This window comes from Caretta caretta, chromosome 2 (assembly GCF_965140235.1).
Source record: "Caretta caretta isolate rCarCar2 chromosome 2, rCarCar1.hap1, whole genome shotgun sequence".
In the NCBI taxonomy this organism is placed as follows: Eukaryota; Metazoa; Chordata; order Testudines; family Cheloniidae; genus Caretta; species Caretta caretta.
In genome coordinates this window covers 60,804,093-60,831,701 of record NC_134207.1, presented here as the reverse complement: position 1 = coordinate 60,831,701, position 27,609 = coordinate 60,804,093, and the positions used below count along the sequence as shown (strand labels likewise).

At 38.4% G+C, this 27,609-nt stretch overlaps 1 protein-coding gene across 2 annotated transcripts in view; it reads left to right on the top strand.

Moving 5' to 3' along the window:
• The window catches only part of PREX2 (phosphatidylinositol-3,4,5-trisphosphate dependent Rac exchange factor 2), a 295,769-nt gene that overhangs the window by 165,659 nt on the left and 102,501 nt on the right, over positions 1-27,609 (top strand). For both annotated transcript variants that reach the window (XM_075125146.1, XM_048840883.2), the window contains 7 exons: positions 5,331-5,467; positions 11,299-11,416; positions 12,284-12,468; positions 15,334-15,495; positions 19,356-19,578; positions 20,013-20,220; positions 24,721-24,900. In XM_075125146.1, the coding sequence (XP_074981247.1) occupies positions 5,331-5,467; positions 11,299-11,416; positions 12,284-12,468; positions 15,334-15,495; positions 19,356-19,578; positions 20,013-20,220; positions 24,721-24,900 (1,213 nt within the window). The remainder of the gene's footprint in view (positions 1-5,330; positions 5,468-11,298; positions 11,417-12,283; positions 12,469-15,333; positions 15,496-19,355; positions 19,579-20,012; positions 20,221-24,720; positions 24,901-27,609) is intronic.

The following is a 27,609-nucleotide window of genomic DNA, read 5'->3' as shown; positions in this document are numbered from 1 at the left end:
GTTGTGTATTGTGAAATGCAGAGCTCATTAAAACCATATTTTTAGCCTGTGCTGTGGCAATTTACCCTCCTGTAACTGAGAAACCTTAGGGTATGTCTACACTACGAAATTAGGTCGAATTTATAGAAGTTGTTTTTTTAGAAATAGGTTTTTTATATTCGAGTGTGTGTCCCCACAGAAAATGCTCTAAGTGCATTAAGAGCATTAACTCAGCGGAGTGCTTCCATAGTACTGAGGCAAGCGTCGACTTCCGGAGTGTTGCACTGTGGGTAGCTATCCCACTGTTCCCGCAGTCTCCGCTGCCCATTGGAATTCTGGGTTGAGATCCCAATGCCTGATGGGGCTAAAACATTGCCGCGGGTGGTTCTGGGTACATGTCATCAGGCCCCCCTTCTCTCCCTCCCTCCAGGAAAGAAAGGGCAGACAATCGTTTTGCGCCTTTTTTCCTGGGTTACCCGTGCAGACGCCATACCACGGCAAGCATGGAGCCCGCTCAGCTCACCGCCACCGTATGTCTCCTGGGTGCTGGCAGACGTGGTACTGCATTGCTACACAGCAGCAGCAACCCATTGCCTTATGGCAGCAGACAGTATAGTAGGACTGGTAGCCGTCATTGTCATGTCCGAGGTGCTCCTGGTCACCTCTGTGAGGTCGATCAGGAGCGCCTGGGCAGACATGGGCGCAGGGACTAAATTTGGAGTGACTTGATCAGGTCATTCTCTTTAGTCCTGCAGTCAGTCCTATTGAACCATCTTATAGTGAGCAGGCAGGCGATACGGATTGCTAGCAGTCCTCTTGTACCATCTTCTGCCGAGCAGCCGTGAGATGTGGATGGTATGCAGTCCTTCTGCACCGTCTGCTGCCAGCCAAAGATGTAAAAGATAGATGGAGTGGATCAAAACAAGAAATAGACCAGATTTGTTTTGTACTCATTTGAAACCCCGCCTCCTCCCCGCCCCCCCGTCTAGGGGACTCATTCCTCTAGGTCACACTGCAGTCACTCACAGAGAAGGTGCAGCGAGGTAAATCTAGCCATGTATCAATCAGAGGCCAGACCAACCTGCTTGTTCCAATAAGAACAATAACTTAGGTGTACCATTTCTGATTGGAACCCTCCGTGAAGTCCTGCCTGAAATACTCCTTGATGTAAAGCCACCCCATTTGTTGATTTTAACTCCCTGTAAGCCAACCCTGTAAGCCATGTCATCAGTCGCCCCTCCCTCCATCAGAGCAACGGCAGACAATCGTGCATCTGAGTTGAGAGTGCTGTCCAGAGCAGTCACAATGGAGTACTCTGGGATAGCTCCCAGAGGCCAATACCGTCGAATTGTGTCCACAGTACCCCAAGGCCGATTTAAGCGCTAATCCACTTGTCGGGGTGGAGTAAGGAAATGGATTTTAAGAGCCCTTTAAGTCAAAATAAAGGGCTTCATCATGTGGACGGGTGCAGGTTTACATCGATTTAACGCTGCTAAATTCGACCTAAAGTCCTAGTGTAGACCAGGGCTTAAACCAAGCAGTATGATTAAGTTTGGCAAAGCAACCAGTTGAAAGAACCAGTCAATTTTGGCCTGAGCTGTGGTTCCAGAAACCAGGTCTTCAAGACCAGAGAGTCGAATACTCACCAGTCTGTTAATTACTTCCACACCTGGGTCTCAGTTCAGCTGTCCATCCTTATTCATCAAAGCATTTAAGCAAATATTTTAGTTCCATTGATCTCGATGGCACATAAGCACATGCTTAAGTGAATTGCTGAACCAGGATTCACTTAAGCATATGCTTAAAAGTTTTCCTGAACTGGGACCATGGTTTTCTGGAGTCTGAATAACAATTCTGCAGTCTTGAAGGATATTATTTAATGGGATCTGTTTAAGCTTTGTCTCTAAATCCAGATATTTGTTGGAACCACATTAGCTGATTGTGGTGTGATTTCAAGACACTTAATTTAAAGTGCAGCTATAGTCCGTAAAAAGTGGTTGTTAAAAATCATAGTATGGGATTCCAAATTTATTTTGACAGGTTTCAGAGTAACAGCCGTGTTAGTCTGTATTCGCAAAAAGAAAAGGAGTACTTGTGGCACCTTCGAGACTAACCAATTTATTTGAGCATCTGATGAAGTGAGCTGTAGCTCACAAAAGCTCATGCTCAAATAAATTGGTTAGTCTCTAAGGTGCCACAAGTACTCCTTTTCTTTTTGCAAATTTATTTTTTCAATGCATTCCTTATCGAATTCAGACAGTTTGCAAGTTAAAATATGATTCAACTGTGCAGGAGGGCCCCAAATATTTTGTATCAGCCTGGGGGCAACATGTTCATTCTTCATTGGCATCTTTTGTTGACAATCTCAACAGAGGAGAAAGAAATAGAATATGCCTGGAGACCAAACTAACTTCGAACTCCAAGAGCCAGTCCCTCCAGAATAGGTTTGAGGCATGCTGGCAAGATATTTTACACTGCCACTACCTTTGCCATACTTGTTCAGTGGATAGAGCACTTTTTCAAGGTTATCACTCTACTATGGAAACAAATCACTGAAATGTATATTTTATTTTTTATTCAAAGAGTATTCTTCATTTTTATTCACAATGATTAAAGTTAATAAAATTTCCTATTCCAATAACCGTTGACTGTTTTTTGGTTTTTTTTTTAAACTGGAAGCTAGGCATTTTCCATTACACATGAAATGGTAAAGAGATTAAAATAGAACTGAATACACAGAAATGCCCTTGGACTTGGATTTTTCACATACTGTTTGACAAGAAACTCCTCGTCTGCTTTAAGACTTACTTTGAATTACAGGGAGAGTTGTCAGAAAGCTTCTGATTTTTATTTATCAATAGGAAATTTGCTGTAATCAAAGAGCAAAGGTTTAGGACTCTGAATGGTTATAGTTATTTTCAAATTACAGATTTTTTTTATCCTCTTTTACTACAAAGGTCAAATCTTCCCCAGCATTTTCAGCTAGGTGCCTGGGGAAATTTAGCAACAAACTGACCATGGCCTCAGTTGGTAGTGTTTAACAATTTTTCAGAATTTGTTTCACAATAGAATTTGACTATGAAATGAGGAATATTAAGGGGTTTTTAAAAAATAATTCTTACAGTAATTTAGTAATTACACACTAGAAGCTTAAAATTAAAATCTGTTTCCTTACTGAAATAACATTTCCTTAATTGCACGTGCACACTGGTTTGTTATTGTTGGGTTATACATCAGTACTGGGCTGTTGACAATATGTTATTTTTAGTGAAATAGTGCATTACATCATATTATTTTTATAAGCTATTAAGTATTACATGAACTTTGCAATCAGACACAACAAAACCAACAGAGGATATCTTGTTCTGCAGTATTTTATCAGGTGAAATTTATTCTAAGACAATTACAATTAAATTAATATAGCTGAGGTTTGTAGTAGCTCTCTTTGAACAAAAAGAAAAGGAGTACTTGTGGCACCTTAGAGACTAACCAATTTATTTGAGCATGAGCTTTCGTGAGCTACAGCTCACTTCATCGGATGCATACCGTGGAAACTGCAGCAGACTTTATATATACACAGAGAATATGAAAGAATACCTCCTCTAAAGTGATCATCAGGTTGGGCCATTTCCAGCACAAATCCAGGTTTTCTCACCCTCCACCCCCCCACACAAATTCACTCTCCTGCTGGTGATAGCCCATCCAAAGTGACAACTCTTTACACAATGTGCATGATAATCAAGTTGGGCCATTTCCTGCACAAATCCAGGTTCTCTCACCCCCTCACCCCCCTCCCAAAAACCACACACACAAACTCACTATCCTGCTGGTAATAGCTCATCCAAAGTGACCATTCTCCCTACAATGTGCATGATAATTAAGGTGGGCCATTTCCAGCACAAATCCAGGTTTTCTCACATCCCCCCCACCCCCATACACACACAAACTCACTCTCCTGCTGGTAATAGCTCATCCAAACTGACCACTCTCCAAGTTTAAATCCAAGTTAAACCAGAACATCTGGGGGGGGGGGGTAGGAAAAAACAAGAGGAAATAGGCTACCTTGCATAATGACTTAGCCACTCCCAGTCTCTATTTAAGCCTAAATTAATAGTATCCAATTTGCAAATGAATTCCAGTTCAGCAGTTTCTCGCTGGAGTCTGGATTTGAAGTTTTTTTGTTTTAAGATAGCGACCTTCATGTCTGTGATTGCGTGACCAGAGAGATTGAAGTGTTCTCCGACTGGTTTATGAATGTTATAATTCTTGACATCTGATTTGTGTCCATTTATTCTTTTACGTAGAGACTGTCCAGTTTGACCAATGTACATGGCAGAGGGGCATTGCTGGCACATGATGGCATATATCACATTGGTGGATGTGCAGGTGAACGAGCCTCTGATAGTGTGGCTGATGTTATTAGGCCCTGTGATGGTGTCCCCTGAATAGATATGTGGGCACAATTGGCAACGGGCTTTGTTGCAAGGATAAGTTCCTGGGTTAGTGGTTCTGTTGTGTGGTATGTGGTTGTTGGTGAGTATTTGCTTCAGGTTGCGGGGCTGTCTGTAGGCAAGGACTGGCCTGTCTCCCAAGATTTGTGAGAGTGCTGGGTCATCCTTTAGGATAGGTTGTAGATCCTTAATAATGCGTTGGAGGGGTTTTAAAGTTGGGGGCTGAAGGTGACGGCTAGTGGCGTTCTGTTATTTTCTTTGTTAGGCCTGTCCTGTAGTAGGTAACTTCTGGGAACTCTTCTGGCTCTATCAATCTGTTTCTTTACTTCTGCAGGTGTGTATTGTAGTTGTAAGAAAGCTTGACAGAGATCTTGTAGGTGTTTGTCTCTGTCTGAGGGGTTGGAGCAAATGCGGTTGTATCGCAGAGCTTGGCTGTAGACGATGGATCGTGTGGTGTGGTCAGGGAGGAGGTATTGTTTCATATTCTCTGTGTATATATAAAGTCTGCTGCAGTTTCCACGGTATGCATCCGATGAAGTGAGCTGTAGCTCACGAAAGCTCATGCTCAAATAAATTGGTTAGTCTCTAAGGTGCCACAAGTACTCCTTTTCTTTTTGCGAATACAGACTAACACGGCTGTTACTCTGAAACCTCTCTTTGAACAGTTTTTCAGTAAAATGTTCTACAGGATTATGATATGGTCCCCACACTGGGGATCCTCTAGCATGGAACCCTGAATCTTTGCAGAGTTTCATTGACTTCAGAACTCTATTGTACTAGCAATAGTCATGCAAGAATCAATAGTAGCAGATACTGAGGCAGAATGAGGCACTTGGACTGTATGTTTAAAAGGGGATCTTTTAGCATGGAATTTGGCAACTTTCACAATTGTTTTTAAAGGGACTGTGGCAGCTGCAGCAGGTCTCCACCCTGGACAGTGCATAATTAAAGTGAATGGAATTAACGTCAGCAAAGAGACTCATGCAAGTGTTATTGCCCACGTCACAGCCTGCAGGAAATATAGGCGTCCAATGCAGGTAGACAGATTTACTGCTTATGCCCTCATTGCTCTACCCATTGGTTTTTTTGGTTTTTTTTTTGTTCTTTACATCCAGTTGTGGGGGGGGGGGGGAAGGGAGGAATAAAGGGGAGGTGGCTAATTAAAATATAAAAACTGATGAGATTACTTAATATTTATTGCTGACACTCAAGGTCTCTTTAAGTTCTGCTTCAAAAAACTAAGCTTTTAACTAAATAGTTTTCTCATGTTATCTTTTTAAAGGATTATTTCCAGCAGTATTATAGCTCTGTGCAGAAAACACCATGAAATATATTCTCATCTGGATGGAGTGGAGTTTATACAGCTAGCTGTGTGCTCATGAGAACATAGCACAAACAGTTGATCTTTTTCCTGACTTTTATTAACACTTAGCACGTACAGAGCAGAGTGAATATATCCTGTCTATAAAAGTTTCTCTACACTTCCATTACAGTGCAGTGTTAGAAATAAATATTATTTCAAGGATTCTGAGTTTCGTTTTTTTATATGAGCAAATAAATTATTCTTGCTTTTAGTTTAGAAAGAAAATTGAATGTCCACAGTAATTGTCATGATAACACAAAACAGCTGGATTCAGTAATGTAATCTTTCCGCGTTCTTGGAAATTCTTCATAAACTGTGAACCAGTTAATTAACTTCACAATGTCTTTCAGTGAGTGTTAAAATCCAATTAAAACTAAATGTGAAATCCTCCTCTCAGACTACTGAACAGATATGAGATACGCAGCAGAAATAGGGGGTTGTTTCAACTGCATCATGCAAATACTGCTTCATGAACATGTTTCTTTGGATTTCTTTGTGCTCCAGTACAGAATTGAAGCAGTTACATAACATGTGCAGACCGAGTGCAACAGATCTCTGAATTCTGGTCAAAAGGGGTAGTTTTACTCCCAGACACAGTAGCATGGATTCTTTTGCCCTAAACTGGCTAAATTAAACGAATAATAAGTACTTTATACCTGAGTGTTTCACAGATGTGGATTTGCTATGGAGATGGGTGGGCATCCAGAAAAGGAGAACTTAAAAATTGCTTGTATGCCTATCATTAGGTGAACAATTACTGCAACTGGATGTGAATTCCGTTAAAAGTTGTTTGGTATATCACAAAATATATATTCTTCTTCCCACATATAGCATTTCCTGGTGTTTAAAGAAAAACTCATCAGGCTCAGAGCAGCATGCTGAAATTTCCAAAGATAACACAAATCTCTACAGTCTGAGGGCTGTGATATTTTGGTTGTTGGGTTTATTGTTTGGGTGCTGAGTGGTTCTGGTGGCCTGTGATATATAGGAGGTCAGCCCAAATGATCAGGCAGTCCTTTTATATAGCACTCTTGGAAAACCTGGGTAAGAATAATATGTTTTGGAATAGTCTTTTGTGTTAACTTTAGTGATCTTTCTAGTGTCTGATGCATCACACTGCAGTATTAGTGATTTACCTGGCTGGTAGTACTTCAGCACAGGAGCATCCATTATCATTTGTTTTAATTGTCAAATGCTTGCTGTTGGGGATCTTCCCAGTCCCTCTGAACATCCTGCCTTGTGAGCCAATGGATGGGTTTCAGAACTGTAGCCAGGTGTGGACAGAACATGGACAGAAAATATATCTTTCCTGTGCACCCTTTTCACATCCACTGGAGCTGGCATGTCTCTGACTACCTTGATCTTGTTGGGATCTGCTTTTGATCCCTCTGCTATGAGTAGATGTATATATATATATTCTCATGCTGTTTGAGTCACACTTTTTCTGGGTTCAGTTTTATGTTCTTGTCTCTGCGTTGCTGCAGAAACTTGTAGTTTTCTGTCATACTCTTGTTCAGCTTCTGTATCATTGCTCCCTTCACCTACAAAGAGGATATCATCTGCAATTATTTTCACCCCAGGCAACCTTTCCAGTGCTTGGGTGAGTCTTCTCTGGAACATCTCTGGGGCTGGACTCATGCCCATCAGCTTGCACGGCCATCTGCAGTGACCAAATGATGTTGCAAAGTTTGCCAGCATACAGGACTCTTTATCCAGCCTTATGTGTCAAAACTCATCCATCACATTAGAGACTACAAAGATTCTAGCTTTGGAAAGTTCTACCAAGATGTCATCAATTGTGGGAAGTGGATAGGGACATCTATTTAATGCCTTGTTCAGGGGTTTTAGGTCTATGCAGATAAGTAATTTTCCTGACTGCTTCTTTACCATTGCCATGCTTCTTACCCAGCCTGTATTGGCCTTTACAGGTGCTATGATGTGCCTGCGCTGCTTACTTTCATGCTCCTTGACTACTGGATTACAAAGTACCACTGGAATTTTCCTTCATGGTAAACTCAAAGGTTCCACTGTTGGGTCTATTTCCCATTGAAGCTTTCCTTTGAGGCACCCATTGCTTTTGAAAACATCCCTATATACTTCTAAAATTATCTCCATTGTCCATGGGATTTCCCTTTTTGCTCTTTGCACTCTAGCTATAAAATTCTGATGCTGCACCTGATCCAACCTGTGGCTGGTATGTGTATTGCCCAAGAGGGGTTGATGGTGTTTATCATCATCCACCACCACAATTTTCTGCTGTATCATCTGTTATTTTTTGGGTTAGTGATTGAGGTCACTTTTTCCTATGGACAGCATTAAGCTTGCATTGTATGTTATTAGATTGTGTCTGCTCTCTGTGAATGGTATGTTTGATCATATTGCAGGAGGCCCCACTGTCCAGCTGAAATCGGACTATTAACACTCCTGCATTCATGGAGGTTGGCATTGTCCCTTGCTGCTTTCCTGTCCCAACAGCCTGAATGTAATATGCTTTCAGACTCAAGGAGATAATAATGACGTTATCAACACTGTCTGATGTGCCATCTCCCTTTTATACATATCTGATTGAATTTTTCTGGGACTGTTCTCTGCTCTTGTACACATTACTAAAACGATTCAACTTGCCACATTCCTTGCAATGTTGTCCTAGTGCGGAGCACTTCTCATTGACCTGCTCATGCTGTCTTCCACAATTAGTGCCCCTAATTATGTGTATGGAACCCTGGCTACTTGCTCTCCTGTGTTCTTGACTGCATGTAGTTGTGGGGTTTTTGTGCCTCCTAGGGCTCTCATTCTTTCACTTGAGGCTTCCGCTCCCTGTCTGTTTAATGTGAGACCACCTTTCTGGACTAGCCGCTCCTGCAGTATTTCTTGCAGGTGGTGATCCCAAGTGCCACAGACTGTCCTTTCCCAAATCAGGAAGTCTGTCAAGTCTTCAAAATTGCACGTAGTAGCCAGTGTGCGTAAGGCAGAAATATAGGGATCTAGCCATTCCCCTTTGGCTTGGTCTCCAGTGAAAAATCTGTGTTGTGTCACAGTTTTGTTCTGCTTTAGGGGCGAATAGTTTCCCAGGGCTCCTAGGGCTGCTGTGAGGCTTGAGGCAGTGGTGTGCTTCCGAGGGGTGCAGATCTCTCTGCCTTGTTCCCCAGTAAGGTAAAATAACAGTTTTACTTTCCTACTGATGTTGTCCTCTTGCATGGCCAGATCTGTGTCCTGCTCAAACTCCTCCTTCCACTGGGTCCATCTCTGGTCTAAGCTTGGATATGCAAAATCCAGGGCTCTTGGGGGCTTCAAACTGAGTTACATGGCTCATGCTGCCACCTGCTGCACTGCAGAGAACTCACAGCTCAAATGCTGCCACCATGTTTCATTCACAAAAAGTGAAACCAAACGCAGGTTAAGTTGAACAAGTGGAACTTTAGTAAACCCTCTGCACTGCTCTGTCCATGTGGCTGAGTTGCTTCCTGCCTAACTCCACCCATTCCCTGTCTTCTTAGTGTCCCTTCAATAACAGCCCCATCCAAGGTATATGGCCCTCTGACTGCAGTTCCACTGATCATAATACAACATCTATTAGTTTCTTTGTTGGTGACACTAAATGTGACTTGACAGAAGATCCTGTAGAGTTTGTGCATGAGCTTTAGCTTACATTCATTATATAGCACTCTTGGAAAACCTTTTTAAGAATAGTATATTGTGGAATAGTCTTTTATGTTAACTTTTGTGATCCTGCACTTTCAGCAAAAATAAATAGAAATAAGTTTCAGATAATGTTACTCCTTGTGATAGGCTGTCTAACGTCAGGTTAGGAATAATAAGGAACCTGTTCTGTGTCAGCCAGAATAAGGCACCCTTTGAACCAACAACAGGTACTTAAATCTCAATTTAGATATGGTATAGATACTGACTGAATGCTGCCCATGTGTCTGAGCAGAGGAGACTTGTAAAATACTCTGTAGTCAAATCAGCAACATCTGGATCAGCCTGGGAAGCAGAATGGATTCAAAATTATTTCCTGTGGCCTGCTTGTGCACAACAAACTGCAAACAATCAAGAGAGCTCCTTGGGAAGATTTTGTCCAAAAGTTAAAACACAAAACGTTAAGCACTGACTTTTCCACTCCCCCCACCCCCCCCGCCCCATTCCTGTTGCTTTCCTCCAGTCTCTTCCTCCTCTATCTTTTTTTTTATCCCCACCCTAACATGCTATGTCTGTGTAATATTGTCTGATTTTGTACTGTTCGGTCTTGCAGCTTTGACAAGTTGTAAAGTTGTGTAATTGAATAATTTTATTGGCTATCCTGTGAAATGTGCAGTATTTGGTAACATAAACAGCTGTATGTTGATTACCTTTTTGTATTTTTTATTATTTCTTTATGGAAATTAATTAAAAAATCACAAAATCTTAAGCGAAATATAAATAGTTCAGAGTAAAAGGTAAAGAAGATTCAAATGTGGATTTATCTAGAGAGAAAATATGTCTTAATCCTTCAGGATATTATACTAACCATTACTTTGCAGATGATTATAAAGGTAATGAATGTATATTGCACCTTAACCAAGCACAACCTGGTTTAACAGTTTGTTTAGAAGACATACTGAAGATTAACTATTGGCATCCTTGCTTAACTTTCATTTCATCCCACAATTTTCTCTTTACAGGCTGTGATTTCAGTTCAGTCACAATGGAGGATTATTTTTGTCATTTATTCTGCTATGGTAATTGGAGGGTGAGAGATTGATAGGTACATTGCATGTCAGCTATGGGGATGAGAAGGATGTTCAGCCTATTCTATATTTGATTAGCATCATACATTATTAAATACATTGAAATATTAATTTGAGCCCAAAGTATCTGATTATGCAGCCCCGCACTGCTGGATACAAGTGAGATCTAGTTTTGTGCAACACTTCTGAGGAAAAAACATATGGTCTGCATAGAATAGAGGCAATTCTATACTGAGTATAGGCATGAGGATTCCTACAGACACCTCCAGTGAAGTTCTGCAGGTGCACATAATGGAAAGTGGGAGTGGGTTTAGAGGCAAGCGGATGTGTTCTGTCCTCATGGCTGGTGTTCGACAATCAATGCAAGCTCCAGTAGGCGTGCAGCAGATTTAGCGAGATAGAAGTTGGTTCTGTTGTTTTTATAGTTTCCTGTTATAATAAGGCTTTCAGTGTATTCAAATAACTTTTTTAGGTATGCATTAAGGGCATTTTTATTGACACACAAAACAAAGTGTAGCCATATTGCATACACTGTTTAAAAAAATGAACTGATGAAATTTCTGTTATCAGTACAGTATGTTTCCCTACAACTGGTTTTAGATAAAAATCAATCTCACTCCCCTGTTATTTCCAATGTTATTGTTTGTTTTCAAAATGAAGTGCAGATAGTAATTGATAAACATCCTGTTGCGGTAAGGAATTGAAATAACTATTTCCTGTTTGAAAGCAGTGAAATGAGAAAGCTTTGATTATACATGCAATTTTTTTTCTTTTATAGCAAGATTCCATACAGTGGGTATATAACAGTATAGAGAGTGCACAGGAAGACCTTCAGAAAGCGAACTCCAAATCCCCTGGAGATGAGGGAGGAGATGTCTTTGACTGCAAAGTGGAAGGTGTGATCTTTATTTTTTGCATGTCATCCTTTAGAATTTCTTTCTGTTAGCAAGGAACATAGACATTTCTTCTTCCCACTAGGGAAACTAAAAGCAGACTACGGGTTTTAATTTACATAAGGATTTATATGCAATTGCATATCTGACATAGAGGAGAGTTAAAAATACCATCACCCTATAATACTATGTGAACTATCTGAACAGTTCCTTGGATCCATGAGAAATTTTATAGTATGGCATTTTCATTAAAATCTCATTCATTTGCATTCATAGGACATCTTATCCTATAAATTATCTGGATAACATTCACAAATAATAACAAAATAATTTAAGGCTAATTAAAATTAATTCAAAGTTCTGTTGGATCACAAATAATGAGTCACATATCCTTCAGGATACTTTTCAGGCAAAAGTTATGAGTCTACAAGGATGATTGAGAAAATGGTTAATAGCTGACTTTCAATTAATTTCTCGGGGCAAATGCTGCCCTCAGAGTTGTATGTGTGTCTCTGGAGCAAGAATTCAGTCACTAGTGTTAGAATTCTACAATTTAACAAGTGTTTCCAACTTTCCATTCCTTTGTAAGAAAAGCGAAATGTCTCCCTTTACAACCAATGGGTTGTGTCATAGGACAATTCCAACAGGCTTTCTCACACTTCATCTAACTCAAGCTTTAGTCAGCCCCAGACCTGAGTTTGTCTGAGTTTGAGTCACCTAGTTGGCAGCTGGGATTTCTTGATGTTCATTTCAATAGAAATTATCTAAAGATTGCTACTTCCATAGGGTCTGCAGTGATTGTTCTTTTATTTTGATTTAGGTCTGAAGCAGCCAAAACAAAACTAACTATATTAATGTTCTTTGCTGTAGAAGTAATTGACAAGTTTAACACAATGGCAATAATTGATGGGAGGAAGGACCATGTGAGTCTGACTATTGATAATGTTCATCTGGAATATGGAGTGGTTTATGAGTATGACAGTACTGCTGGAATAAAATGCCATGTGGTGGAGAAAATGATTGAACCAAAGGGCTTTTTCAGCTTGACTGCAAAGGTATGAGGCCTATGTAGAAAAATTACATTTTTATGTGTATTAATTTTGTATTATACTTAATTCCACTGAAGCCACATCTATCTGTTATTGATTGATAGGGTTATAAATGTTTTATTTCAAGTCTAATATTTGCAGGTCACCTTTGTCCCGCTGACATTTTAAATCATGACTATGTGCTCAGTAAGCAAAATAAGTTATGTTGTGGTCATAAATTGAACATCTAAACTCAACAAATGCCAAAGAATTCCTTTTTGCTATTAAAAAAACTTCAAAGAAGTTCAGAGACTTATTGTAATTGAACCTCAAAACTTTTTGAAGGGTCCGGATATGAATTGTCACATAAAAATATTCAAGACCCCATTTTCAAATGGTCTGTAACCTGACTTCCAAAACTGCAGGTACAACTTTCTGAACTTAAGTTTCTGTGCATACACAAAAGTAGCAAGGTGCCTAGCTATTTTTTTTGCATATTATCTCCCTCCGAATAGACACAGAAAAATGCATCTGCAAAAACACAGATTAGGAAAATGTTGCACAAAAATTTTGAGGCTACTTTGGAAATTTTCACCTGAATACTTCCAAAGCCGCAAAAGTGGGACTTCTTATTAATAACATGGGAAAGATGGCTTAATTAGAGCTGTTGCATTTTACATCTAACTATTAATTCATGTACAAATACAGTTTTTATTAATTCCTGTTTTATCACTTACACAGTTACAGGCAAGGATAAATAAAAATTTAAAGGCAAAACTTTGTGGAGCGAATTCAATTTCAGGTTATCTTTTCATTGATTAAATCATTGAACCACAGGGATGTTATTACTTGCTCTAATAATACTGTATGTAGAAGTGTTTGTAATTTAAATATTTTTTACTAATCTTGTATTTTTAGGATTAATTTTTCCACTGCCATACTCTGAATATTTGTAAGAAAAATAGAGTTTTCAGAACGCTGACTTTTGGCCTCAATTAGTACAACTACTTTATACTGAGTCAAGCCAGTTCAGGAATTGGCTGCAGATCTTCAAGGAACACCTAGGTGCTGCAGAAAGTGGGGCTGGTTAATCATTGTGTCTATCTTCCCTCTAAAGATCCATCTACAATTAAGATGGGATGTAGACTACAGACACTGCCTGCCCAGCTAGCACAGATCTAAATACCAGTGTAGACAGTGAGGCATGGCTTAGACGGGTAGAGTACCCTGCATACCTGAACCCTAGGGTGTATACCCTACGGCAGTGCTTCTCAAGCTATCTGATGTGAGGGACCGGCAATTTTTTTTTCCAGTGTGTGCACAGACTGGCAGCCGATGGCTTGCGGACTGGCAGCGGTCCGCGGACCACCACTTTGAGTAGCACTGCCCTACGGGACTCTGTATATGCTCAAGCAGTGCATGCCACATCTTAGCTGATATTTTTAGCAGTGTATTGTCCTGCTGCCTCCCCCTGGTGGAACCTTTCCCTTTTGCCTCCCTGCTGCTGGAGCCTTTCACTGCCACTTGTAGCTTCCTGCCACAGTGAAAAATGTGGCACGTAGTTACATATGTTGTGCCTGTACTCTACATGCCTCCATAAGTGTAGACATAGTCTAAGTCAGTACTGACCACTGTCTCATTACGGTATCGGGAATCACTGTGCTACTGCAAAAACTGGGCTTGATTCTTAACTGGATTGCACTGTGTATAATTGTTTACACTTGTGCAAAGTGGGTGTATAACACTACAAACTCAGAATGGTAGCATTTTACTTCTGCTTTACACTGATGCACCAAGTGTAGGTTAATCAAGAATCAGACCCCCTAATGTCTTTCATGTGGGATGTTAAACAGAGATTATGGTAATTAAAAATGTCATGGCTCTTGATTCAAGTCCAACTTGAAATTTCAGAAAGTGGTTTCACATTCTACTAAAGTAAATTTCTCTGCACTTGCAGTTGGATATAATACTTTTCTTCATTTTCTTCCTTGTGTTGCTTTGCAGTGTTAAATAGTTGTATATTCCTTGTCAAAGGCAGCTATGTTTCAGTAGGGTGGGGAAGGGGCCCTTCTGCATTGCTTTCCTACACTGAGGAGGGATGAGGCTTAATTAGTGAAAGTTTGTAAAGCAGGTCAAGGTTCTCAAATGAAAGATACTATAGTAGTGCAGAGTTTTACCATTATTAAATATATAATGAAAATGTGATCCAAATGTGATCCAAAGATCTGCAGAAGATTTGGTACTGTGTTTTAATAAACTTCATTATAGCAATAGAAGAAGCAAAATATTCTGAAGAAAAGTTTTGCATTATTAATTAGATCTGAGGAAACTGAAGCTTTTAATTATGGCCAAAGCAACTGGGAATCTTTAATTAATTTACTGACTGAGTACAGTAAAAGAGTTGTATCTTAATGAATATGATAATTATTGGCTCATCTCATCTATTTTGAACAAATAGTAAAAATGACTGAGCTGAGTTCTCATGTATGCTGATTTAGTGAGTCAGTGTCACATAATCTGTCAACAGGTTAGTTTTATTATAAATCTTGTAGCTGATAAATAATTGAAATGAATGCTTGCTAGCAGAAAATGTATTTCAAGAGAGACATAATGGTTACATTAAGAGTGATAGAACAAGTCCATAACCACATGTGGTCATGAAACAACTGTACGTAACATGTATAGTTGGAGTTGCTACTACTAAGACAAGGAGTTACTAAAAGGAACCCTTTTCTCCCCAAGCATCATCCTTTCTAGTTACGCAGCGTACCTAAAATGTTAAGGGACAATTGATTTTCAGGTTTTTTTGCTTGTAAATATCAGGACTGATAAGTAATGTTCATTTTAGTCATCTGACTTCATAATGTACTGCCATTGTCTTTATTACTACAGATTCTCGAAGCACTGGCTAAAAGTGATGAGCATTTTGTGCAAAACTGCAACAGCCTGAATTCTTTAAATGAAGTAATCCCCACTGACCTCCAAAGTAGATTCAGTGTAATTTGCAGTGAGAAAATTGAGCATATCTACCGAAGAATCTCTAGTTATAAAAAGGTATGGATCAGAAAATGTCTTGAAAATCTGCTATTTCCTTGTTGTGAAAGAACCAACAAAAAGTAATGAATTTGAATGTCTATTAAACATTTTGGTTGCAATGACAAAACTGGTGATTAAATTTGACCCACCCAGATGCCTGAGTACCTAAACTGAGTAATTGCATAATGTTATTGTGATGGGGTATATAAACTGATGAGGAAGGTGCCAGAAAGTGCTAGTTCCACCCGTCTGGTTTTGTCAATCATGCATAATAGGTAGGAGGCTTTTAAAATGCAGGAAACTGCAGTCAGTTGGGGTGGAAGGAGCAGGACTGCTCTAGATAGGAGACTGCTGTAGTGAGTCCTGGAGCCACCAGGGGAATACCCATCTGAGAGATCTTCACCCCCACCCTACCAGGGGGTGCAGTGAGCGCCCAGAGAGAGACTAAAGAAGTCTTGCAAGGGACAGGGGCCCCTTGTAACCAGTAAGGAACCAGGAGCTGGAGCTACCCAGTGCAAGTACCTGGGAGTGGTCAGGTTCTCCCAGCATCAGGGAGAAAAACCTCAGGAAGTCCTTTACATATACATGTGCCCTTCATTGTGCCTTTCATTCATGGGATAAGTCTTATCCTGTCTTCGTCTTGTTGAGCATATAGATAGTAACCAACTTGTTAACCAGAAATTCTGTGTATTTCCTATGAAAGACCAAAAGCACTCTGTTTTGTAGCATTCACAAATCTAGTGAATTTTCAGAACTTATCCAATGTGAAGCGATATTAGTGATATTAAATTCTTATCATATTGCATGTTAATTTAAAATATAAAGTTGTTATAATTTAACTCCTCACTTGCAGACTGTAGTTTGAGTCAATCCTTTCCACCTTTCCTATTGACAGACTGCACTGTAAATTATCGGACAACTGTTAGCTAACCGTTGAGTTTGTAAATATGTCAAAAAGTGTATTGCATATTATAAGTAAATGAGTGAACACATTTATTGAGTTTGGTCTGTAGTTTCATGCTACTTCTGTGTGACTAGTTTAACTAAGTTAGGCATAAACTAATCAAACCTTTGTCCATTCCCCCAAGTGAACCTGCATTTCTCTCCTCCTGACCTCTACTTTCCTCCCTCCCTTACCCCAATTATTTGTGAATTGTGGGGCCAATCTGAACTAGGTCTGATACCTCTCCTTTGAACTGTTTGCACCCTCTGTCATCTGGATCTAGAATGTGAGATTTGCAAACTGATCTGTTCTGGGATTTTGCAAGCAAAAATTCAAAATAGAGGTGAGAGGTTTAATGTGGACTCTAACAGACCCTGCATATTTCTGTGAAAAATTGGAGGAGGGATGGGACAGAGGTCGGGGGGGAAGGGGGAGTTGCTTCCTAGTGGGTAATGACCCTTTCTTAGGGTATGTCTACTCAGCAGCTGGGAGGGTGCTCCCTAATGAAGGTGGACAGCCCTTGTCCAGCTTGAGCTAGCACATTAAATATAGCAGTGTGGCTGCGGTGACATAGGTGGTAACTTGGGCTAGCTGCCCAAATACAATCCTGCTGAACCCGTGAGTACATATGTGGGTGGCTAGCCCAGGCTCCCACCAATGCTGCTGGAGTCATATTGCTATTTTTAGCATACTAGCTCGAGCAGAGCCATAGTGTGTCTGTCTACCTACACTAGGAAGCACCCTCCAAGCTGCTGGGTAGACATACCCCTGGAGACTTTGGCCAGTATAAGTCTAAATATCCAGACTTTCTTATGTCTATCTAAAGTGAACGTCAGGTTTCTTGAGATGGGAGCATCACTTATTTTAACCACGCAGTCAGAAATGTTGGTTTAGAGGTTAGGTAACTAATAGCTGTCTCGTATACCTTTCCTGTTTCCTACTGTGAACTGAGTATGATCATAGTCTCTATGAACAAGAGTGAAGGACAAGAACAGCAAGAGTTTGAGTCTAGGTTGAAGTACAATGGCACAGCCATGTTGGAAAACTTCACAGAGCCTTTAATTGCAATATCTGCTTCTAGCCAGTGTAATCCACACTTTCAGAAGCCTCAAACTCACCCTCACCAAAATCAATAAGCATGATGCAGGTTTACAGTTTAGCTCTTAATGACTGTTAGAAACGCTGTTAGAGTGTTCACATTCCAGGAATAGATATACCCTTCTTTTGGCAAGATAAATGTAACCATAGTAACAAAAGTCTCTTAGAATGCCTTAGCTTTACTGTAAGTTTCACTGTGAAAGTTTGAACTCCATAAATAGAAACCCAGTGGCTTTCTGCAGTTCCTGTTATTTCAGAATATTTTGCTTGTAATACACTTTGAGTTCAGTGCCATGGGCCCCAGATGTTTCTCAATACATGTATGAAAATAAGTTTGGACTTCACTTATGACCTGATTAAATCATAACCAGGCATTTGGTCTCTGTGGAACAGGATGTGTGGGAGATTCAAATATGAAATATGTACTGCTTGGAGGAACATTTTTACCATTAAATGTTCTTAGTGCCTTCTTAATTCTTGGTACATTCTTCAGTTTTAAACAATTCCATAATTGGACTTTGTGTAATCTCCAGGATCCTGTCCTAGATACAAATATTTAAGTATAATTCATTAGTTGAATCCTGGTTGTACAGAAACGTTTATCAAGCTTACACAGAGTCAGTAGCATCACAAGAAAACACACGTTTAAATCCCAGTACATAAAGCTACCACTTTATGGGTGGTGTGGGAGGGGATATAGTTTGACTCAGTTAAAAGATACTTAAAGCCAGATAATCAGCGAAATGTACATGGACATTTAATTGGGTAAGCACTTTGAAAGGTAACTTTTAAAAATATTCGGATGCATGAGCCTAATGATCAGCATTGTTTAATAATGTATGTGCCCTGCTATGCAATATTTGAACTGGAGATGAGATATGATTAAAATACTGGCTACTTGCAGGTGATGATGGATGTTCCCACTAAAATCTCCCCTGACTCTAGACTGTGACTTGAAAGGGGGGATACATGTTTTCACATAAATCCTAATCCAGTTGTGTTTCACATCATGTGGTCACCTAATTTAAGATTTTATAATGGTCTTGCCATCATGATTGTGATCTAATTCTCTGAAGTAACACTACTTTGGAAAGGGGACAAAAAATACTTACAGGAATGAACAGAAGATGGAATCTTCATTGATTCAGAGGAACACTGTAGAAGTAAAATAGATGTACTGCCTGTGGTTCAATGAACATCCCTGCACTGTGTTTCAATGTCATTTTTCAAAGATTTATTTCTCAGAAGTCTGTCTTATTTAACCAGTTCTTCAGTTTTCAAAGTTGAGGCATTTTCTAATTCCCAAGTGTAGCAAAGTCTGTAAAATATGGACATTGTAGTTTGTTTTATTGTCATTTTGCAGCAACTTCATTCTCAATGTGATAAATTAATAATTTTAGCTTCCAGTTTTATACTTATTAGAAACTAAACTAAAGCAAATATCTGAGAGTGTTTTTAGAAAACGCACACTTGAAAATACCTGAAATTTGCTATGTTTGTAATATTGAAAATGGTAGACCCTAGGGACCTTCCATACTTTCTGGAGCTCATCCTCAGAAGCACAGAACTTCAAATGGGACTAATATTGAGACATTTGAAAGAAAATAAATTGCTTAAATCCTTATTAGAAATCTATTTATAACTTGCAAAAAATTACCCATAATTTGTCTTAAAAATAAAAACCTAAAATCAGAAGGAACTCCTTACCTCCTCCCAAAAGATGGAAATTTGAAAGGTTAGGCAGAATGCCTAAAGCATTTTTAAGTTTTGTTTTCCAACTGGCTACCTGTGCACAGAAAACTATTAATCAGAACATTCTTCTCTTTCTTACTTCTAGTTTTCACGAGTTTTAAAAAATAGAGCATGGCCTACCTTTAAACAGGCTAAGTCAAAGATCTCACCACTTCACAGCAGCGATTTCTGTCCAACCAACTGCCATATCAATGTAATGGAAGTCTCTTATCCTAAAACCTCAACTTCTCTTGGTAGTGCCTTTGGTGTGCAGCTAGACAGCAGAAAGCATTCTTCACAAGAGAAAGAAAACAAAAATAGTGAGCAAGGTAAGCCAGAATGCCCACCTATACTTGAACGAAGCATATCTACCAACTCTCCTAGTTTATAGTTTTCAGATTTAACCAGTTCTGGGCACTATCTCAATATTAAACATAAGGACACTCCACTAAGAAATGGCTATATATGGTTAGTATGGACTTGCTTATAAATTTATAAGAAATGCTTGACATAATTGTGTACTAACTCTTTCCTTTCCTTTCCTTACATGGCACACTAATATGCAAAATTGTAAGTCCCTCCTCTTTACCAAGAACAGATTAGCTAATTTTTCCACACTTATACTTCCAACATTGAATTTGTAAGATAAAATATGAAAAATTAATATTTTAATCAGGTAATTATTTCCAGTTATAGGTTTGACTTATAAAAGTAATTTGTGTTGAAAGATAGAAGATGTTAACATTATTTACATCACATGCAGGTAAATTGAGTCCCATGGTTTACATACAACATACCATTACCACCATGGCAGCTCCTTCAGGACACTCCCTAGGTCAACAGGAAGGCCATGGTCTGAGATATCTGTTAAAGGAAGAGGACTTAGAAACACAAGATGTCTATCAGAAATTGTTGGGCAAATTGCAAACTGCACTGAAAGAGGTGGAAACGTGTGTCGCTCAGATAGATGAGTAAGTAAATGATACCATCTGTATATGCCTTTAATGTCCCATGGGATATACTGATAAATCAAATGTGGGCATTCCAAACTATGGATGCATAAACTTGCCTGGTCTAATCTGAACCCATCTGAACGTTGATGCATGAGATCAGCAGAAGCAGTCCCTGTTCATATTCAAGTAGAGCTACAACGGTCCAATGAATTTAAGTGCAGACAATTTTGAACTTTGTTCTCTCTTGCTCTCTTTTTTTTTTCTTTTTGAGCCTGACATAGTTTCTGCTTTGCTTCATTGAACCACTATAGCTTTTCTCTTGGATGTGGAAACAGTAACTGTTTGGGGGGCGGAAGAAGAGGCAATATGAGATCCATGATGTCTCTCAGACTTCACTAGGACAGAAAACAAGAGCAAAGGAACAAAATATATTTTTTATTTAAGTTTTGTGGCACTACTGAATGGCTTTAAATTTAAACCTAAATTTGATAAAAATACAAATACTAGAAGCTTTTTTTAACCAATAAATTAGATTCACTTAGTCAGCAAGAGCTAATATTCGATGATTTCCCAGGAGCAGAAATACTTGGAACTAGAACAGCTGCTTCCAAGACCAGTAAACTTTTCTAAGGACTGGCCCTTGATCAGTGCTCAGGAAGAAAAATAATCAATACCTCCTTTGGAGGTAAGCAGTGATATACATCTTGTTTCCAAAGGGCTAAACTGTGTTTTTTCTCCCTCTCCTCCCTCCCCCCCCAATGTGTGCTGTATAGTGTAACAGGTTTGAAGTGGTGAAATGAAAGTAAATACAGCTTTGGGTTTGCAAAAGAATGTAAGAGATAAATCTTCACTCCCCATGTCTTTACACATAATTTAACTAATTAATTTAGCAAATCAGAAATAAAATCTTTTCATTGCTGATGGGCACAAAAATAAAGCAGCAGCATTATAATGTCTTAAAATTGTCAGTCTTCTTTAAAGTTATAAAATGATCAATAAGTTTTGTATCTGAAGGCTCAATTAATATTTCAGTAGTTTCTGTTTACTTAGGCTATCATTGGTTTCCCCTTTGCTCCCTAGAGTTTGCATAAAGCCTCAGGGACTTCTGAGCTGTCTTTCATACGAGCATGAACGTGCTATCTATAAGAATATATAAATTTTGTGGGTCACACAGTTGCAAACGTAAACAGTACACGAGAATCTGGATTAATGTTTTTCTTCATTAACAGAGTCTCTGTACATTGATCTGGTAGGAAAACCTGTATAAGGGGCAAAGATTTATTTTAAAGGTTTTACACTTTACTGACTCTAAGCATCAGACTTTTCATCTTTATTCCCTGTGGACTTTGACTGCACTGCAAGAGTTTGATTGTCTTGGAGGAAAGTAGTTCTGTACAGGAAGCAGGATACCCAAGTGGCCTACTTAAAAGCTCCAAACAGGAAGAATGGGAAAGATGGAGGCCAGTATAGTCTGGGTGTGAACTGTTAATACAGTACACCATATACTGCTTACAACACATCATGACCATTAGTTCTTAGGGTGAAAGAGGGAATGTTAAGAAATAAAACACATAAAATAATACAAAATAATTAAATCATTCTGCTTGAATCAAAATATTTGAATGTGTTCTTTAATAACCGTGTGTGTGTGTGTGTGTGTATATATATATGTACATTTAAACAAACTTCAAGTTTATAACTACTGCAGAATTCTTGTTCTTAGATTTGCTTTATGGTGTAAAAATAAAATTAAAATCAATATTTGCTGAATTGTTTACTATTTATTATTATTACTGTGATTGGTTTCCAATGTACTCGGTACTGTACAAACAAAAGATGTTCAGGGAAAAAGTCTGTGTCACAGCAATTAATTTTAGGGATTGAGAATGCTATACAAAAAATGATCAAATGATTTCTTCAGAAACTCTGGATGGGCCTGTTGAATCAGTGGCAAAACTTTCATTAACTTCAACAGGGCCAGATTTCATTGTGTGTGTGAGAGAGAGGGAGATTATGCTTAATATATAGTACAAATTATATGCTCCCAGTGGTACAGAAAATTAACATTATAGGGATAATCTACACTCTGATATTGTGCCTCTCAAATGACGATTTTAAAACCTTTGAAGAACTACTTAAATCTCAATCAGTTTCTGAGACAATATATTATTTATAAAAAGAAAAGGAGTACTTGTGGCACCTTAGAGACTAACCAATTTATTTGAGCATGAGCTTTCGTGAGCTGAGCTGTAGCTCACGAAAGCTCATGCTCAAATAAATTGGTTAGTCTCTAAGGTGCCACAAGTACTCCTTTTCTTTTTGCGAATACAGACTAACACGGCTGTTCCTCTGAAACCTATATTATTTATGTACACTCAAAGATTTTATGGCTTAACATTGAGTTAGTTTTTTAAATGTTGTGTTACACAGAATGTCTAAAACCATTGTGTTAGCAGAATTCTGAGTGTGAAGGAAAATATGTTCATTCAGAAAAAATCACTTCCCTATATGGCAATCAGTCAGGGTGTGCTGAGTTTGGGGAACAAAACTTTGCAAAGCAGTTTGGAATTGCATTGATTTCAAGTAGATTATATTCATCAAGGCAGTGGAGAGATTAGTAGTTTGGTACTGATGTGGCTCTGTAGCTGAACAAAATTATTAGGTAAGTTATTATCTTTTCATTAGTGTTTAGAATTGGTATATGCTGCTTTCCTCAGTTAGACCTGTGCGAATCTCACAAAACGGGATGTAAAATTTTATGGTGCTTTTAATCAGAAATGTCCTTCATTAATTTTGATTGATAAAATGACTTTAGCATCAGTGATTTATTGTGTAGGTAGGTTTCAGAGTAACAGCCGTGTTAGTCTGTATTCACAAAAAAAGAAAAGGAGTACTTGTGGCACCTTAGAGACTAACCAATATATTTGAGCATAAGCTTTCGTTATTGTGTAGGTAGAGAGTGTAAAGAAGGGAAATTGTATAAACTGCCTTTTAAAAACCAAAGAGGATATTTTCAGTCTCACGAATACAAGTGTTTTGCAGTTTCTCTTTAGAACTAAAATTTTAGAGGTAAAGATGTCATATGTAAAGATATGATATCACCTCCACTTGTGTCCTTGAAATATATTTGATCTTGGGTTAGAAGCAGAGCACTTGCCAACACTACCAAGCCAACCATGGTGACAGCTGTTACTTAACAACCACAGTATAGTATAGGGATACAATTCAAAGTTTTTAAACTATTTTTGAACATAGCCCGGCAACTGCTAATTTAAAAGATATCTAGAAAGGACTTGTTGCAGAAGTATAATGCTGCATCTAATTTTTTGTACAAATGTAATTAATGTTAATCTTCCTTTGCACTTTTGATTTCCAGTAACTGGAATTAAAATAACATTGCATATATTAGTTTTTTCTTTCAGAAAGTCTATTAGAACATTTGTTTCACAGGATGAAGATGAATAACTATATAGTAGTATGACATTCATTGTGGTATTTGTACATGTTCAGGTGTAAAAATTTCCACAGCTTTTGGGTGTCAGTTGATCACATCAAGTTTCAAATGCTGCTCTACATAGAGGCTTGTGGATAAGTACAATAGAACCCTGTTTATCTGACTCTCCACTATCTGGCTCTCTGTATTAACCGAACGACCAGTGCACACAGGTCCACAAGTGAGCGATTTCTCCTCTGGCTGCTAGATGACATTGCAGCCTTGCACTTTCTCATTCTCCAGATTATCTGAATTTTTTATTTATCCAATTTGGCCCTGGTCCCAATTAGATAAGATAAATGGGGTTCTGCTGTAATCAAATTAATAACGGTATGATTCAGAGAGGTGCTCTCCATAAACATGATAGCACAGCACTACCTAATTGGTTATGGCAAATCAAGTGACACATCACTTTATTTGACCAGTTATGGTGGTGTGGTCATTTGGAATGTTGATGAAGGTACGGACTTTAAAATAAAATTTCCCAGAACCTTTTATTAGAATAGGGTGGAATGACACATGAAAGCTAGTAAATTGGGTACCATAACCATTTAGTAAGTAATTACCTGTTTTTGCACAGAGAAATGTTTCCTGCAGTTCATTTCCTAGTTTTGCATATGCAAATGTATGGTTTATGTTTATAATTAGTCACCAAAAGTTCAAGGATATTCTATGGTAACTTTTTTTCCCCAAGAAGAATAATTGGTTTATTGCAAGACTTACTGTTTTGTATTGCTGTTGTGTTGCTTTGATTGAAGCATTATTTTGACTCATTAAACTTTTGTTGTTGTTTTTTACAGTAATGTCTTTTATTTATTTATTTATTTTTGCTTTAGTTGGCCATAATTTTACAATGGACATGAGTCGGAATTAAAAAACAGGTTTTGTGGCCTTTTCATAGGGAACAAAATAATGGAAAAGAACAACAGAGAAATGTAGTGTTGCATGTTGGACGACAATGATAATTATCATCAGCTTACTTTTGAAAAAATGCCTTCATCCCGATTAATTTTGTCACATTGCAGCCTTCTCTCTTCAATAACCTATTCTCCCAAATCAGAACGTAAAACACCCGAGCCCTTAATACCAGCAGACAGTGACAATGAAAAGGGAGAAAGGAATGGGAAAAGGGTCTGTTTCAATGTAGCAGGTGATGAGCAGGAAGATTCTGGTCATGACACCATCAGCAACAGGGATTCATACAGGTGATTTTACTAATAACCTTTTTTATTTCAATCCGTCGGATATAGCAGCATAAGGTGCAGCATTGTAGATTTTCAAAATGGCTGTAAAGAATATCAGAATACAATGGTTATTACTTCTTGTAAAGGGAGAATTTTATATTTTAGTAATCAAGATGGATTACTTTCTACTGTAATACAAGTCTTTTCCTGTAATAATAACTAGAGATGGACCTTTACCAGAACTCTGGATCTGAATATCCCAAGAGGATCATAGCCAGAACAGGATCCAGAAATGGATCCATTTGCCAGGTTCTGATTCAGTCTGCTGCAGAACATAGAAACAGACAGTTTTGGCTATGGTGTTCTGTAGTGGAATTAGGCCCAAACAAACCCCAAAATGTTTGTCATTTTGAGTCAGATGCCAGATCTAATCTCAATCACAGTTAAAGACCTGAATACAAATCTGAACCCCAACATTTAACTCTGGTAACATCCCAGTCTAAAAATTGCTGGATCATCCTATCTCTAGTACTAACAATAATAAAAGCTTTACTATGGAATTAAAATATATAATACTTTGAAAAGGAAGCAGTATTCATAGCAACTGTGGACATTTTCCAGTACTTAGAATGAAGAATTGATTATGTAAATGCACTTGATGTATATTCAGTTTAACTTCACTTTGCAATTAAAACAAAATTATTTCTATATTACTAGGGTCAAAAAGTAAAAAAGTCTCTAAGAATGGTGGAATAGTAGCAGCACTCTTTGTTATTTTGAAGACCAATTTCATGAGCTAACATTTGATTACTGCAGCATGGCTGGTGTGAATTTCAGTTTGGTGTCTGAAGTGGAAGGAACTAAATGCTTCTTAGATCATCTGCTTTAGTCTGATCCCAGCCTTCTGTAATCTTTTTAACATGTGTGTAAAAAATACCCCCCAAACAAACAAACAAAAAACCCTCAGATTCCCATGCACATAATACCAATCATTAGTGCAACTGTCAGTTATGACAGTGGATTTTTTAAAAATATTATCTAATGTAGTTAAATGAACTACCAGCAAATTCCAATAAATCACTGTAAATGCAATTGAAATGTTAGAAAAAATACCACACCCTGTCTCTTTGTGAGAGCAGACATTATGGGAAATGTAGGACATTTTCATTTATTGGTTGTGTTCTTATGCAAACTTCTGTTAAACACTACAATACAATACTTATGCAGAAATATATAGCTAAGAAGTGGTTAAATCTGATTTTCCCCCATGTTTTATTTTTTTGTGCTTTGTTCAGTCCCATTTTAAATGACTCTAGTGATGAGCTTTCCACCATTCTCCCCTGGGAGACTTTTCCAAAGTCTGTTAGAGCTCATCATCAGAAAATATTTCTTAATATCCAGCCAGAAATTCTCATTTCTCTTAGGGACTCTATTCTAGAAACATTTTGTTACCAACATGGTTTCAGTCATTTAGTGGACAGCACCCTAAATTATATACCCCTCATACCATCCAAAAATGCTCTTCCCTCTCTGTGCTATTAATGTATATGTAAACAATATATAAATATAATAATCATATAAAATGGAGTCCCATTTTATGAACTTTGTCATGCATGATATGAAGTAGGGCATGCATTTGGAACTCTGCAGCCATTTTAAACTAAATGCTTTTATAGAATAGAATTTAGAATCATAGAGTTTAAAACTGGGAGGGACTGGCCGACCATCTAGTCTGACCTCTTGTGTATCACAAGCTGCCAAACATCCTTCAGCCACCCCCATACCAACCCCAACAGCCAGAATTAGACCAAAGTATTACAGCTCTCAGGAGATTCAGCTATTATGTGCCACTGGCAGAGAATAAGGGACTGAGATGCATCAAAGCCCAGTGCCCCTGTAATTGCAGGAAATTGATTGAGAGGTACCTTGATGATGAGTTTCTCTTACATTCATGGGACATTGTGGACTCTCTCTGCTAGATAATTACTTTAACACCTGAAAACTCTTACATTTAAACCAAATACTCCGTTGCTGATTAGATGATATGGCTGACTTGGTTGCTGTTACAGCCTGTGGGTTCAAATCCATTTGGAAATATGTTTACAACAAAATCTTAGATTTTTTCCCCTCTGTGTGATATGGATGAATTCATTCTCACTCCTTGTAGAGAAACACAAATTTGGGGTAAAAAAAAATCACGACTGTACAGTGATGTGGTATTTTTGTTACTGCAGAGAAGTCTCCATATAATCAGATACAGGGAGAAGTAAAATCCCCACCACTACCACCTGCCCCCTACTCTATTTACACAGGAATCCTGATCCTGCAACTGGATTCAGATGAGTAGACTTTTGTACTCACAGAGAGTTCCAGAGAAGTCACTGGGGCTTTATGCAGGTTCAGAAGTCCACCAGCACTTATCCTATTGCACTGCCAGTAGCTCATAAACCATGGTTTGGTTAAAGGGAGAAAATTGTCATTTTTAATCTTGTTGTTTAATAGTTTAATTATTTTCATAACCTAATTATGAATACTGTCTGCAAGTCTTAAACCAGCATGCTTCATCATTTATAAGAGTTATGGGGTAGGTAGGTGTACAGAATTTAAATGTGGAGAAATTAACACATATGAGGCCACATTTCCAAAATCAGCCACTCATCTGCATGAAAAGTTACTTGATTTATATGTGGAATTGTATATTTTCAATGTGAAACTACTTGTTCACACACA